Source organism: Apus apus, chromosome 9 (genome assembly GCF_020740795.1).
Source record: "Apus apus isolate bApuApu2 chromosome 9, bApuApu2.pri.cur, whole genome shotgun sequence".
Taxonomy (NCBI): domain Eukaryota; kingdom Metazoa; phylum Chordata; class Aves; order Apodiformes; family Apodidae; genus Apus; species Apus apus.
The window spans coordinates 14,846,825-14,861,599 of record NC_067290.1 but is presented as its reverse complement, the minus strand read 5'-3'; the positions used below and the strand labels follow the sequence as shown (position 1 = coordinate 14,861,599).

At 53.5% G+C, this 14,775-nt stretch overlaps 2 protein-coding genes across 2 annotated transcripts; both read right to left on the bottom strand.

The window, feature by feature from the left end:
* Positions 1 to 5,411: 5,411 nt before the first annotated feature.
* On the bottom strand, positions 5,412 to 8,482 carry RBM15B (RNA binding motif protein 15B). Its single transcript, XM_051627136.1, is given in 2 exon segments — positions 5,412 to 7,811; positions 7,813 to 8,482. Coding segments are annotated over 2 exon segments (2,739 nt in total). The 5' UTR covers positions 8,416 to 8,482; the 3' UTR covers positions 5,412 to 5,675.
* A 310-nt stretch (positions 8,483 to 8,792) lies between these two features.
* Positions 8,793 to 13,793, bottom strand: MANF (mesencephalic astrocyte derived neurotrophic factor). Its single transcript, XM_051627135.1, has 4 exons — positions 13,627 to 13,793; positions 11,142 to 11,269; positions 10,185 to 10,326; positions 8,793 to 9,067 (listed from the first exon to the last, which is right to left on the bottom strand). Exons 1-4 carry the CDS (start codon positions 13,712 to 13,714, stop codon positions 8,883 to 8,885), a joined length of 543 nt encoding a protein of 180 aa, XP_051483095.1. The 5' UTR covers positions 13,715 to 13,793; the 3' UTR covers positions 8,793 to 8,882.
* Between the last annotated feature and the right edge of the window lie 982 nt (positions 13,794 to 14,775).

Genomic DNA, 14,775 nt, shown 5'->3' with positions numbered 1-14,775 from the left:
TGGCTGTGAGTTGTAGCCATGCGTTCCTCTGCCACCCATCCAAAATGGGTGCAGTGTGTGCCCGAGGAGCTCAGCCAGAGAGCAGGTATGGGTAGCTAGTGGCCTGGCTGCAGTGAGGAAGGGCAAAGTAAACAAGGGGTGAGATTTCTGAGGCTACAGGCTCCACCTGTGCCTCCAATCCCTGGGGATGTTCTGAGCTGCACGGTGACACTTGGCAGTGCCTGCAGGTTCCTGTATGATTTGTGGTTGGCCTGACAGCCTTGAGTGGGGATGTGGGCAGCGTGGCACCACGTCCTTGCTGTGCCATGTGGGAGCTGGAAGGTGCTGCTAATGTCAGGCTGTGGTTTAGTTTAAAGATGCAGCAGGATATCCATCCTGCAGTTGAGCTGCAGGGAGCTCTCGGGCCTTGCTGGTGTGTGGCAGGAGGCAGGAGCAGCGCTGGGCCTCCTGGGCTGTGTGGTTTGGCATCATGTAGACTTCCTTGTGGCTATGCTGACAGAAGGCAAATGAGGTGCTCCTGTTTGTACAGGACAGGAGGCCCTGCCCTTAGAAAGGGATGAAAAAAATTGCAGTTGTGTTTGATTTCACTGTACAGGACACAACTGCACAGCTTAGTTCTGAGTCAGAACTGGAAGGTAAGTGTGCTTGTTGCTTCCTTAGACAAGGCCACGAAATGTGCTATTGATTCCCAGGTGATCAGATAACATTCACTTATCTTTTTACCCTTTCTCTGTTTTGGCCACTTTCAGAATAGGGATTGAGGCAGAACAGGGAGCTGGAGGCTTCTCACTACTTGACACTACAGCAAGTTTCTCCAAGAATACTGCTCATTTCAACTAAGGCTCAAGGTTTCATTGCTTGAAGAGGAAGGATTTTCTTTTTGACCAAGAGAAGGGATATATTTTCCTCCCTCCAGCATCGCTTCTACTTAATGTGCTTACCCAGGGCTGCTTGTTAATAATTAAAAAGAAAGGTTATGCTGCAACTTGTAATGGATAATTGTACTCTACAGAGTCGATAACGATGAACCAGTTGCGATTGCTACAGCACTTAAGACCAGCAATTGGAGCAGCTTCTGATTAAATGAGGGGACTGAAAATCGGATATGCCATCCAGCAGCTGTGGAAGCCAGCCTCTGCCTTATCAAAAAAAACATCTTATGCAACTTTACCTTAGAAAATGTGCTGCTCAGGAGGAGGGGAAAAAAAAGGCATGTTCTCAACTCCTGACAGAGGGAGGTACTGTGCCAGGTTTCCATTCATTGCCTGGCATTATACCACAGCTGTACTCTGCTGCATCTGTTGCTGTTTCAGGCCTGGCTATCTTGGAGAAATTTACCAGCTAGTTTTGTGAGACAAAGCCGACCATCTAGGATGGAGCTCCTGTTTAAATTTGACTTGAAACTGGGCCACCGTAAGTACATATGCCATCCTTCCCCTCCCACACCTATTACTGATGGAGCCAATGGGAGTGTGCTTGGGCCTGAGCCTGTGGCTAAGGAAGCAGAGCTGGGCAGCTGCAGGGCACCCACAATTGGCCAAGCAGCCCCTGCTGCGTATCCTGGGCAGAATCTGCCTCTGCTTATCACAGAGCTGCTCAAGTTAAATACACAGCCTGTCTGCACCCTGTGCTACCTCCTCTGTTCTTGTGAGGCATCATTTGAGAGTGCTCAGAAATAGACTGACTGTAACAGGCTGGGTGCAAAATGGGAATTTTTGTTTTTGTCAGGCCTTGACTCTGCAACAAGCTGGGATGAGAAGAAATTTCAGCATTTGAAAAATCACCTCTTCCCCTGGCATCATGATTTAATCTATTTAAGAGTATGGTGTTTGGAAAAAGTCATATAATCTTCCTGATTACACACAATGCAGTCCTGATACAATGCCACATAGTTAATTCTTCTATGCAGGCAGTACAGACCTTGGTTGAGGGGGTGGAAGGAGCGTTTAAATGTCCTGCCAGCTGGCTAAAACATACACCTACCACTCTGTGGGATGGAGGGGGCAGGAAGGATGCTGTGTTTCCTCCTGTGGTGTTAGCAGAGACTATCCAAGCCTGAGACTGTGTCCTTCTATCAGCATAGCCCTCTTCATTCGGGGCCCAGACCATGGGTAACTTGATCAGGGTGTTTGCTGCCTTGCAACTCTGGTCTGTGGAGCAGGCTCTGTAACCACCATGCCACCACCTTGGGAGGCTGTGGGCATTTACCTGCTGTGAGGTGGGTCAGGAAATCTCATATTGGCTACATCTTGGAGAGCAGGGTAGAAACCTCTGTGTTAGCTGTGGGTAGTAATCAAGATGCTGGGCATCTGGGACTGCCTAGGGCTAGGCCTCTTGTCTGTGTTTCTGTTGTATTAAAGACAGCTAGCAAATTATGTTAGAAAGAGTCTTTGTAAGACAGAATATTTACTGAGTGGCATATAAAACAAAAAGGAGCAACTCAGTCTAAACATTAATGCTCTCAGACCACCAAACCCACCCTCTCACACCCTGGTTCCAGTCCAAGTTTCAAAGACACAGAGGGTTGCCCTGTTGTGGTTACCTTACTGCTGTTGTGCAGGGCTGAAAGACCATGCACACACCTCCTCTCCTCCACAGTAAAGGCAGTGTTCCACCCATGCCCCCACCATGTATCTTCTCCCCAGATCTGCATCCCATCCTAATTTAAGGGCCAAGTCTTGCATGCTGTAAGATAGAGGTCTAGTGTTACTTTGCTGTAACTTATCTACCCTTTTTCAGGCCAGTTTCTCTCAGAGGCAGCCTGGATGCATGTGTAAAGGGATGGAATGGGGGACAGGGCTATATAGCAGTAGCCCTTGGCCTCAACAGACTGTCTGTTCAAGTGATAGGTGTGGCTCACTTGACTCTTGGGGAGCTGGGAAGGCTCAGGTCATCAGGGTAGAGGGCTGGTGTTGCTTCTCTCCCAGGTGTTTTTTCCTCCAATTCTTCAACTTCTCATTTACACGAGTTAATTTATAGATTTTTTTTTTTTGGTCCCCTCTTCGTATACACATGCTCACAGCCATCAGCCATCACACTGGAAGCTGAAATCCCGTCACTAAAAATCTTATCCAACCCCAAGCATGACAATGTTTGTCTTCTAAGACACCCCTACATTACTATTTACTCATCTCAAAAGGAAAGTGGGAAATTGGGTTTTCTAGTGGTTCCCTGGCTTTGCCATCAGGCAGTTGCAGCTTTTACGGTGTACTGATTCTTTCCCTTCTGATCCTCACATTTGCACACTGTAACGCACACTGTAACACACACACTGACACACACACACACACGAGGCCACTCCACAGCAGCACAAGTGACAGCCCCTGCCAGCAAGAATCCAGCCAGGCTTTTTCCTGCATCAGCACGTGCTCTGCCTCAAACACGTAGGATACTCCGACAAAAAGCTCTAATCACTCTATGACTCTGGCCATAAGGGGTATTTAATAGCACTTGGTTTCAGATAACACTTAACGGTTACAATTGTTGACATTTGGCACTGTCTACATTACAACAGCATCGGGGACTCGGTCACAAGGTTAAAAGTCAGTGTCCCTGTAACCGTGTAAAACCAGGAGTAGTCCAGCTATCCTACACTGCGCAGCCATGGTGCTGTGAAGGGCAGCTCAGTGCTGGCCAGGGCAGCGAGCCTGGAGACAGGGCTTGGCTCCTGGGAGCAGCAGAGTTGCTCCTCTGCTCCCACAGCAGCTTTCCTGGAGCCCTGCTGCTCCTAGCAGCTGAGCCAGCTCACCTCTCACTGAACAGTGCCCGCACCCCGCAGACAGAACCCTCTGTGGCCTTGTAGCTGTACTCGGGGCCCTTACGGACAGAATTGCGTTTTCTGGGGTACAGAAGATGCATCGACAGGTGAAATACTAACCCCCTCATGATCACACTAACTCATCAGATTTACTTTTAATATAATCACAGTATTAAATGTTAAACAAAAAAAAAAAACTTCCAAACAAACCAACCCATACTTGTTGATATCAATACATTATTAAATTAAGCAACTGCTCATACATCATCAGCTGATGATGTCCCTACTGTGAAACTGCAGGGTTAAAAATTGAGATAAAAGCATCATTAGACTGAATTATGCTCCCTGCAATATAGGTTTTGATACCAATCATACCTGAGAGCACAGTTTTAAAAGAGCCTTTGGCAGCTGTCAGCAAGTGAGTCTGCTTGGCCGGAGAGCCTGGTGCAAAGAAAGACTCTAGGTCTCCCAGTGCTTTGTTCACTTGCTTACCACCAAAATAACAAAAAAAAACCAAACAAAAACCCCTAAAAAAAACCCCCAAAAAACCCCTTTAAAATCCAATTATTTGAATAACCCACAATTTTCTGTAAGCCTCCTAAAATCTACAGGCCTCATTTTAAAAAATAAAAATATCCCCAAACTGAACAGTGTGGATTTAAACTCCAATCTGAATTAGTTACCACATCCTTAATTACTGAGCCACCAGAGGTGCAGATGTCCTGGCTCCTCTCCTGAACCACTGTCTTACACCACAGATAGAAAAGGTGACAAAACCATCCCATCAGAGATTTCCAATTTTGAATTCCAGAGCTTCTTACAGTTACAGACAGGTTACCTGCAGTAACATAACACATTTTCAGACAGCCAGACATGTTTATCTTTTTTTTTTTTCTTTTGTAAGCCTGCAAACAAGTTTCAACTTCAGCAAAAAAATTTTGCCTTTTGTCTTTTAAGAAAGGATTTCAGGTAGTGCAACATGATTGACTACACAAACGGGCACCTACAGCTCACCAACACCCTTTGTGCCCCTTACTTGCTTGTCTACATCTAATACAGGCCCAAGAGGGTTTCCCCTTAAATTTTTTTTTTTTCTCCTGCTTGTTTTCTTTTTCCTTTTATAAAAAATCAGGAATGTCAAAAGCCTCTTTTTTTTTTTTTTTTTTACCCAAGAACTTCTATCTGATCAAGACATGTATCAGGGGCTCTCAAACCTCACAGAATAGAACAGAGTTGGACTCCTCAGTAGCAAACTTTTCACCAAGTATTAAGTGTAATTTTTTTTTTGTTCTGTATAAAAACCACTTTGATTCCTGATCAAGAGCTGCTTCCTTGGTAGTTAGCTTCCTGGAAAGCTTCTATCCTCAAATAGAGAATCACAAGGAATGCATCCAGACTCAAATTTATGAAATAAAAAGCAAACAGGACAAAGAAAAAAAAAAAAAAAGATACAGAGCCAACCTTTCAGTCTCTCATACAGCACAAAGAACCCCCCTTCCCCCTCCCACCTTGGAGGACACAGATAAAGAGATGGAGGAGGTGCAGGAGGCTGGGGTCTGAGAAACTGAAAGGGGTTGGAACCATCACCTTCCAGCTCCTGACAGCACAGGGAACCAGCCCTTCCTGGGCCATAAAAACTAGGATACTGCACAAGTTTAGAAATCCATCAGTGAACAAGGCTTTACTGACAACTTTTCATACAGTTAAAAAATAAAAATACAGAACAACAGCGGACAGTGTCACATATTAAAAACGAATAAAATGGGCTCTATTTAAATGGTATTAAAATTAATTAGAAACTAAAAATCTTACCATTTTGGCCAAGGTGTTTTGAGCCCCCACCAAAATGATCAGCCTTAAAAACAACTGGGTTGTGTGACACACAAAGAAAACATGGAATTTGAAAAGACAGTGTGGGCTAGGCAGTGTCTTTGACTATAACTATCACCATATGTTCTTCTTCTAACTTTCCCAATGTCCTTAGTGCTGACTGGAGGTACTGCTGAGAGAATTCACAAGGAGGGAACGCGTAAAGCATGCCTGTGCTGTCTCTGCCCTTCGCCCCTCCCACGGGCAGGCTGATAACCCCAGCAGCCTGCTTCTGTTTCAAGTAGGAGACCAGATTCCTGAGAAGCCGTCGCTGCAAGCCAGGCTCTACAACAGGGAAGGTCCCCTCAGCCCCTGCCGGGGTGGACTGGGTGGCCAGGAGCACAGCGTAGCCGTTGGGGCTGCCTTGTTTGATGCGGCGAGTTACTTCATCCAGCTTGGGCTGGTCGAGCCGAAGTCTCTGAGCGATTTTGAGCTGCGTTAACTTCCCGCCGGATGAATGGTCTTTAAGGAGTCCGTTGATGACACCGAGGTCTCCCTCCAGGATGTGCATAGAGGTGGGGAAGCAGCTGTTTTTTAGCACAAGAAGCCCATTCCAAGCAAGCTGCAGTGTCTGAGCGTATTCCGATAAATTCTTTAGCTTTTTGGTCTCGGATTTTGGCTCCTCGTGAGTTTTTGATTCCGATTCACCAGTTCGATGATTGCGTTCGCTGTCCCTTTTTTTAGGCTGGGGAGCATCGGGGGCCTCACGATGGGGTTTCTCCTCGGTCGCATGACGATTGTTCTGAAGGGAGTTACTCGGCTCTTTCTCAGCTCCGGATTCTGTAGTGTGGTTCTCCTTGCGAGCCCTCTCTGGGCTGCGGTCTAAAGCTGGCCCACCGGCCTTTGTCCTGCTTCTGTCCTCGTAAGGCGAGTGAGTAGTCCTCCCGCGGTCACTGGAAAGACTCCGGCGTTTCCGCCTCTCTTCCCACAGTTTGGGCAGGCTGCGATCGCTGTCGCTGCCCCAGCGCTCTCCGCTCCGGCTACGCACCGATCGGCTGTAGCTTTCCAAGTTGTTTCTGCGTTCGGCGTTTTTGGCAGGGCTGGCCCAGTCTGCCTCTACAAAGCTCCTGTCTCTGTCTGAGTACAGGAGATGTGGAGGAGTCCTATCTCGCACCCTCAAGTCTTGCTCTAGGCTTCTGTGTCTGCTGTACCCATCAGCGAGCAGTTCGTAGTGCACGGGCAGCGGTGCCGGCTGGTACTGCTGTGGGTATCTTGTCTCTTCTGCTTTGGCAAAATCCACTCGGAGTCTCCTCTCCGGTCCTCCCAAAGGAAAGCCCCTCATCTGAGCACAGGCAGCCTGGGCAGCATCCAAGCTCTCGTACTGGATATAAGCGAAGCTGTCTCCCTTCACGTAGTCAATAGTCCTGATGCTCCCGAAACGGTCGAACTCCCTTGCCAGGGCAGCCAAGGAAGTACTGGGACCGAGACCACCCACCCACAGCCTGGTAGTAGGGTTGGCTTTCCCGTAGCCAATTTTGATAGGGTTCCTGCCAACAACGCGGCCCGACATGGCAACCTTGGCCCGATGTGCCATGTCCAAGTTCTGGAACTTGAGGAAAGCGTAAGCCCCGCCCTGGCCGCGGGCAGGGCGCTTGATCACCACTTCTTCGATGATGCCGTACTTCTCAAAGGCACGTCTGAGCTCCACCTCTGAGACGTTGTGGTCCAGGTTGCCAATGAAGAGGTTGCGGGTTGCTCTCTGATCATCCTCTGGCATCAGGTCTTCCTCAGCCACGATGGGGTAACTGTAAGGGCGGCCACGCTCGTCGTACAGCCCGTAGTAATCCAGGGCCCTCTCCCGCTCCCGGGAGAGCCCGATGGCGGCCGCTTCCAAGGCGAAGGCGGCGGCGGCGGCGTGAGCGTGTCTGGGCCGCGGCTCCCGCAGCAAGGGGCTGGTGACGGGCGACAGCGACCGCTGCTTGTACTGGTAGGTGCTGTGGATGGGCGGCAGGTAGCCCAGGGGCTCCGGAGAGGGCGCGGGGGGCGGCGTGCGGCTCCTCCGGCCCCCGCGCAGGTACACCGGCTCCACCTTCAGGGGCCGGTCGTAGAGGAGCATCTGCCGAGCCCGGGCGTGCCGGCGGGCGTCGCGGGCGTCCCCGGGGTGTCGGAAGTTGACGTAGGCGACTCGGCCGAGCTCGGGCGTGTGGGAGAGCTTGACACTGATGTCCCCGGCGCCCCCCCCCCGCGAAGCGCTGGAAGAGGCGGAACAGCCCGTCCTCCAGCAGCTGGTCGGGCAGGGCCGCGCTCAGCCCGCTCACCAGCAGCGTCTTGTACTCACAGGAGCCGGGCGGCTCCCCGGCCAGGCCTGCCGAGCCCCCCAGAGGCGCCAGCAGCAAGGAGGGCGCGGCGCCCGGCGGCGGCCCGGCCAGCAGCAGCGACGGGGCCACCACGGCGCCGGGCAGGGCCTTGGCCTTGGGCACGCCGAGCGCCCGGGACGAGGAGGAGGAAGAGGGGGCGGCCTGGCTGCCGCCGCGGGCGCCCGAGGCCGAGCCGCTCCCCGCCGGGCGGTGGTTGGAATCGCCGCTGCCGCCTCCATCGCCGCGGTGGCTGCGGGAGCTGGAGCCGCCTCCGCTGCTGCCACCGCTGGTGGTGCCGCCGCCTCCGCCGCTGCCGCCGCCGCCGCCGCCGGGCGTGGACTTGTCCCGGCTGCTGCGGGAGGCGCCCGAACTCCGGTGTGGGCCGCGCCGGCTGCTGCTCTCTCGTTCGCGTTCGCGGGGCCGCTTGGCGGCGGCGGCGCGGCCTCCCCCAGCCCCTGGCGGGCTGGAGTCCCGTTCGCTGCCCCGCTTCATGGCGCCGGGGCCCGCGGCTCAGGAGACGCCTCCGGCGGCCGCCGCCATCTTGGACAAAAGGGAACGAAGGCGGCTCCGGCCGCCGCGCCGCGCGGGCCCTACGTCATCGCCCCGCGCCCCGCCGCATGGCGGCGTCAGCAGCGCCAGCGCGCCGCGCGGCCACGTGACGCGGGAGCGCCTCCCGCCTCCGGGGCGACCGGCATGACGTCACGGCGAGCGACCAATCATGAGGGCGCTCGGCTTAAGCCCCGCCCCCTGCTCGCAGGGCGCGCGCGCGCGCGGCCGCTCCCGCCGGAGCCTGAGAGAAAGGGGGGGGGGAGGGGGAGGTGCGGGGCGGCCCCGCAGTCGCGGCCCCGCAGTCACGGCACACGGCAGCGTCCCGCCACACTCCGGTACTTTAATGAGTGTCCCGTACAGCGCGCGCCGGGCCCGCCCCCGCGCCCGCCCCGGCCCGTCCCGCCCGGCCCTCAGAGGTCTGCGCGGGCGCCGGCCGCCCGCGGCGCGTACTTGGGCATCAGTTCGTGGATCCTGCGGATGAAGTCGGACTTCTCGGCGCAGCCCTTGCACGCCTCGCCCCAGTCGTCGAGGATCCGCCGCAGCTCCTTGACGCGCAGCTTGCGCAGGTCGGCGGTGCTCAGGTCGATCTGCTTGTCTGCGGGAAGAGCAGAGCCGCGCTCAGCGGGACCCGGCGGGGGGGCCCGCCCTGCGCCGGGGCTGGGGGGCACGGTGGTGTGCGGAGAGGCGAGGAGAGGAGCCCGGCGGTGACGGGCTCGACGGCTGCCGCTGCGGAGACCGGTACAGGAGGCGAGGGAGCCAAAATGCAAGGGGGAGAGAGGTGCCGGGCTCCGGGGGGAGGAAGGAACGTCTAAGTGAGGCTTTTGACCCCTTCTGATAGGGTTTTATTACTGAAAGTCATTGCTGGAAACCAGAAAGTTTAGTTGCAGCTTAAATGTAGAGTTCCACGATAGCCCTGGAACCCCCTTTATTATAGGAGCAGCGACAGGTTAATTCTGCCTTCCACTGGATAAACACAAGGTAGCAGACTCGTTTCAGAGGAAAGATAAGCAAGTGACAACAACAAAAAACTTAACAGGAAGCAACAGGACTTCAGTACAAGAACTAAGAAGTATAAAGACCCACAATCCAAGGGGTGTCTCCAGGGAGTGTTAGGGCAGACATATAGGAAAGCAGTCAGAAGGAGGTTATTTCCAAGACTGTTCTTCAAATTAGTCTTTTCAGGAAGAGTATGTCATGTAGGAACGTGAGAGTTCAAGGAAGGTGGTAAGAGTGCTGAGTGCTCTGAGCAGACACCAGCGGAGGGGAGAAGGATGTTTGTCAACCTGCTAGTGGCAAATACAAGAGCAGGTAGGACTGCAGAGCTCTGGGCTCAAACACTGTGTACAGGAGGGATCATCCCAGGACACACCTGGCTGCTCCCCAGGACAAGCCTTGCTGCACACTCTTCTAAATACAATATTCAAAGCAGTGATTTGAGGGCAGCGGTGCTGATATGCCTGGGAGTTACTTATTTCAAGGCACATAAGTGGCTCTTCAGAAGCTAAAACAGGGTTAGTAGCCTGCAGTCTTACCTGAGCATCTCCATAACTCTCTCTGCGATGTTCAGGGAGAGCAACTCAGGCTATGCAACCTAATTCAGCTAGCAATCTTGCTACAAAAGTTAGGACTGAGTACTTTCAGCATGCTGTTTTACACCAAGGAATCCATACCCCAGAAAAGCATGGGCATCTCCCCCTTTGATGGCAACTCACCGTATTTTAGTTCACAGATCTGGCTGTCTTTCTTCTTTAGTTTCTCACAGATCTTTTCCACGGGGATGTGATGACTCATGGGCTTTGATACCTCATTAATGATTTTGGTGGCTGCATCACTTGTGGCCCCAACATAATAGCACTAGAGGGAAGAAAAGAACGAGGTGGGGATGGTTGGAAAAATGCTTCTGAAAGCAGGGTTTTCTATCCATCATCTCTTCTCTATTGTTTTTTTCAGCTAGATGTTTACTGTTGGAGAACCTTTCCAAGTCACCACTACAGACAGGCAAAGGGAACCCTAACTCTGAGCCCAGGGCACTGAGCAGACGTTGCCCAACACACTGCTTTTAAAGCCATTCAGGCTCATTCTCTTGTTTCTCAACTTCATTCTTAAACCAATTCAATTTAAAAAAAAGCCTTCTTAATTCATAAAGAAAGACTTTTTGCAGGATCCTCCCTCTGCCTTTCCAATGGAGGCTCTCTGTAGTTCTTCTCAGGAGAGTACAGGGCCTTTTCCTTAGGGATCTTCATTAGGTCATTGCCTTCTGGTTTTAGTTGGGGCAATTTGGTTTCTCTTTATTTAGTTTTTATCTCAAGAGTATAAATACTTTTATCAGCTTATATAGCACCTCAAAGACAATTTAAGGGACAGGGAAGTCCTAGAACAAATAAAAGCTTTGTAATCCCCAGTGCTTCAGTAGGAGAAGCAAGGCCAGCCAGTGAGATGTCTGTTGACAGATTGGCTTTTTTTTTTTTTTTTTTTTTTTTAGGTGAAGAGGTCCTCTCATAAAAAAATCCCACCAAAACCAGGACCAACTGTGGCCACAGAGCTAGGATGAACAGCCCCTGGGAAGCCATATGCTACAAACTCAGCAGCGATGGTTTCCCCCTCGTTCACCAGGTACTCTACAACTTGCTCCCCTCAAGAGGCCACTATCATTGACTACTACTACTTACCAGGCGGTTCTCTTTGCCTTTTGCTTCTTTGCAGGATTTCAAGAGCTCCTTTTCAATACTGGCTGGTGTGAATTCAACATCATTGTCCTTTAGACTCTGGTAGAACCTTCCCAGGAATGTAACACACACTGGAAGGAGAGATGGATGGAGTTATCTGCCACTGCAGTGAGCTCATGGCAGCTCTTAGAAGACACTTGGAGGGAAACACAATCAGGCATTTGGAGAACTTCTAGAGACTGCATTAGCAGTCAGCAATTTCTCACATATGTTCCTCTGTGTTGCAGAGCACATATGAATCAACAATATGCTCTCGTACTTTTGGTGGGTTTTTGACAATCTGAGAAACCAGATCCATAAAAGTGTCCAGTGGCTTTTATACACTGACTGAGTAGCAGGATTCAGTTGAGGGGTACAGGAAAAAAGTGTCCGTGCAAAAATGTAAACTTAATTTTCTGTCTTTGAGAAGCAACATGTCAGACCATAGGCTTCAAAACCAGTTTTGATTGACAACCAACTCTCTCTACGCGATCCTGTTACAGACTCCACGTGTGCTATTTCTAGCAATACAGTATCACTGATTGTCAACTTGGTTCAGTTCATGGGAAAGTTATTTCCAAGAGGAAAAGAAATTACATCACGCTACATCCACCTGATGTTTCTCCTCTCTTCATTCCCACAAGCTTCTGAATCAGTTTCAGATTGAAAGAGGGAAGAGCCTTAAAGATAATGCAAGTCCCACCAGTGGATCAGCAGTTGAGAAGACAGATGCCAGTTCCTGCCTGTGGGGAGGGCAGGCACAACTTAGTTGTGACACTTTCCCTTTGGCAGCAGGCACTCTGCCTAGGCTCCAGGCTAATCTCAGCACCCCCGTGTGTGGCTGGGGAGGGGGGCAGACAGCCAGTCACCGCAGCAGGAAGGGTCTGTGTGACAGGGTGACTCAAGAGTGTCAGATTTCACTCATTCTGCTGCTCACAAGCCTGGAACGAGACCTCTGCAGCCCCACCAATTCCTGCAACAGGACCTGTGGATTACAGGACTTCCAGGTGCAAGACAGGAGCCAGGCAGTGGCCTGCCTCTAGAGGAAAGGTACAAGTTGTGTCTTTTATGCGATTATTTTTATTTTTTTTTTACCCCAAGGAGAAGGGATGAGCAACTGTTGCTATCGTTAGCAACTTGTATTCAGCCCTGAACACAAGCTGTGGCACAGGAATGCAAGTATGACCATCACAAAGCCAAACAGAAATTTACTCTAATTATATTAAAACTAGACGTAAGTATAAACTGGGCCATTTAGGAAAACATTTCTGGTATGTATACAACACCATCATTTACCTCACATCAGTTTGTCCCCAGTCACAGACACACACTGATGTCCACTGTGCTCTGTTTGGAAGTGAAAACCTTTGGAAAGAATAAAGATGCTGCAGGCAGTGGAACCGGTGAATACAGCAGAAGCTGGTTTCCAACCTAGTGCTGGGATAACAGCTGCAAGTTTTGATTTACTGTGTTCCCTCCCCCTCCTGTCCTACTGTTTCTCTCCCATCACAAAGGATGGGGTGAGCATTAGTACCACAAACTCCCAACCAGTTACTATCACCCCACCTCAAGTTTTTCTTGTTTCACCTAGGAAATCTGTTCTGTCCCACGGTGCCAAAGCTGCTTAATTAGCTGTGCAGCTCAATAGCTTCCACTCCAGGGGCTTTTGTACTGAGGTGCTACATCAAGTGCCCGGTGTGGTTTACATCAGCTGAACACCGCTCCTGGCTTTGGGTGTTCGGGAGAGGACACCCCGTGGCCCAGCAGGCAGAGGGCAGATCCGAGGCCAACATAACACTGCGATGAGTAAGGGGAGAGCCCCCGCGAGCAGCTGTTTCCCAGCAGCTCCTCGCCTCGATGCTCCGGTCTCCGTCACCCAGGAAAGGAGACGGGGAGAGGCTCCCCCGCCCCGGCCCGCACATGCGAAAGACGAGAAGCTGATCTCCCCGCCTGGGAGGAGACGGGGCAGGCTCTGGGGTCGGCGCTCTGCGCTGCCGCCGCCCCGGCTGAGAAGAGACCGGTAACTTCTCCAGACGACAGCAGCGCCCCGGGGGGAGGTGCCGGCCCTCCCGCGGGACGGGCGGCCCCAGCGCGGGGACAGGGGCACGGCCCAGCCCCGCCCCGCGCCTCCCGGGGCCGCCAGCCCCCCGAGCCGCTCAGCGCCCGCCTCCCGCCGGGACCGGCCAGTTCCCGGCAGCGCTCCCGCTCCGGCCCGCCGGCACTTGGGCGGACTTGGGAGACTTTTCTGGCCAGGGGAGGAACCACTCCCGCCGGGCCGGCCCCAGCCCCGGTGGCTGTCACTGCTCTCGGTCGGCGGGGCGAGGGGCGACCGGCGCTCCGCAGCGATGTTTCACCGCCTCCCGGCCCCGCGGCGGCAGGAGCGGCCTCGCCGAGCCCGGGGGCCGCCAGCCAGGCCCGCCCCCCCCCCCTCCGGCCAGGCCCCACTCACCCTCGCACTCCCCGTCGCGTAGGGCCCGGCTGCCGGCCGGCAGCAGGAGCAGGGCCAGCGCCGCCCAGAGCCCGTGGGCCGCCCGCATCCCGCCTCGCTCTGCGCCCGCCGCACCGGTACCGGCACCGCCGCCCCGGCCGCTGGCCGCCCCATTGGCCCGCTCCCCGCCCGGCGTCCACGCTGCCTCCTCTCATTGGCCGCTCTGCGGCATCCACGGGAGAGTTGGCGGCCGCTGATTGGCGGAGGAGGCCGAACGCCGGGGCGCCCCGCCTCCCTTGCCGCCATTTTTGTTAAGGGAAAAACAACCTCGTGCGCTTCCTGCCGGCTGCCCGCGGCCGCCATCTTGTGAAGGGGCAGATTCTCACACCTGCGGCCGCGCTGCGCTGAGGTGCGCGGCGGCGGCGGCTCTGCCTCGGTTCCCGGTCAGTATCTGCCTCGAGGCCGGGCTGAGTGGCACCCAAAGGCTACGGCCGCCCCGGTTGGGCGCTGGGAGCAGGCGGGCAGCACCGGGCGACGCTTCGTCTGTGGGCTGAGGCTGGGCTGCGCGCGCCGCTGCGCTGAGGTGAGTCTGTGCTGAGAGAGCTGCCTCAGGCCTTCCAGGCTCAGGGGTCGGTGACGATGGCAGCTTTAGGCCGTCGGGGTCCTGTTCTGGGTTCCGTGCGGTGTGAGGGGTTGTGGTGTGAGGCTGGGGGAGGGAGCTCGGCAGGGTAGAGGAGAAGCCGCGTGGCCGGGCGGCCGTGGTGAGAGCTCGGGCTGCTGTGATGGCGGAGCAGGTGTGGCGGGGCGCGGCTTTGCCTCAGCCGTGCCTTCCGCGTGGGGGCCTCTGCTCGTGCCTGTACCCCCTGTGAGTTATAAGGCCTGAATTCTTTGAGGTGGGACAGCTGAAATCTGAGGGGTTACAGTAAAAGCATGTTAACAGCTTGTTTCTGTAGAGCCAGGGAAACAAAGGAAGGTGAGGGGTTTTTTTCAGTCCTGGGAAGCTTATGGCTTAAATCTGTTTGAAGTTGTGGGCCAGTTGTGGGAGGAGGGCACACACTTGTTGATTTTTCTCGTGTCTCGTTGGGCTGTATGTTTAACTGTATGCGTCCCAGAATATCATTGCCTGTAGCAAGGGAGTGCACATCTTGGCTTGGTGGACTTTCTTGGCAG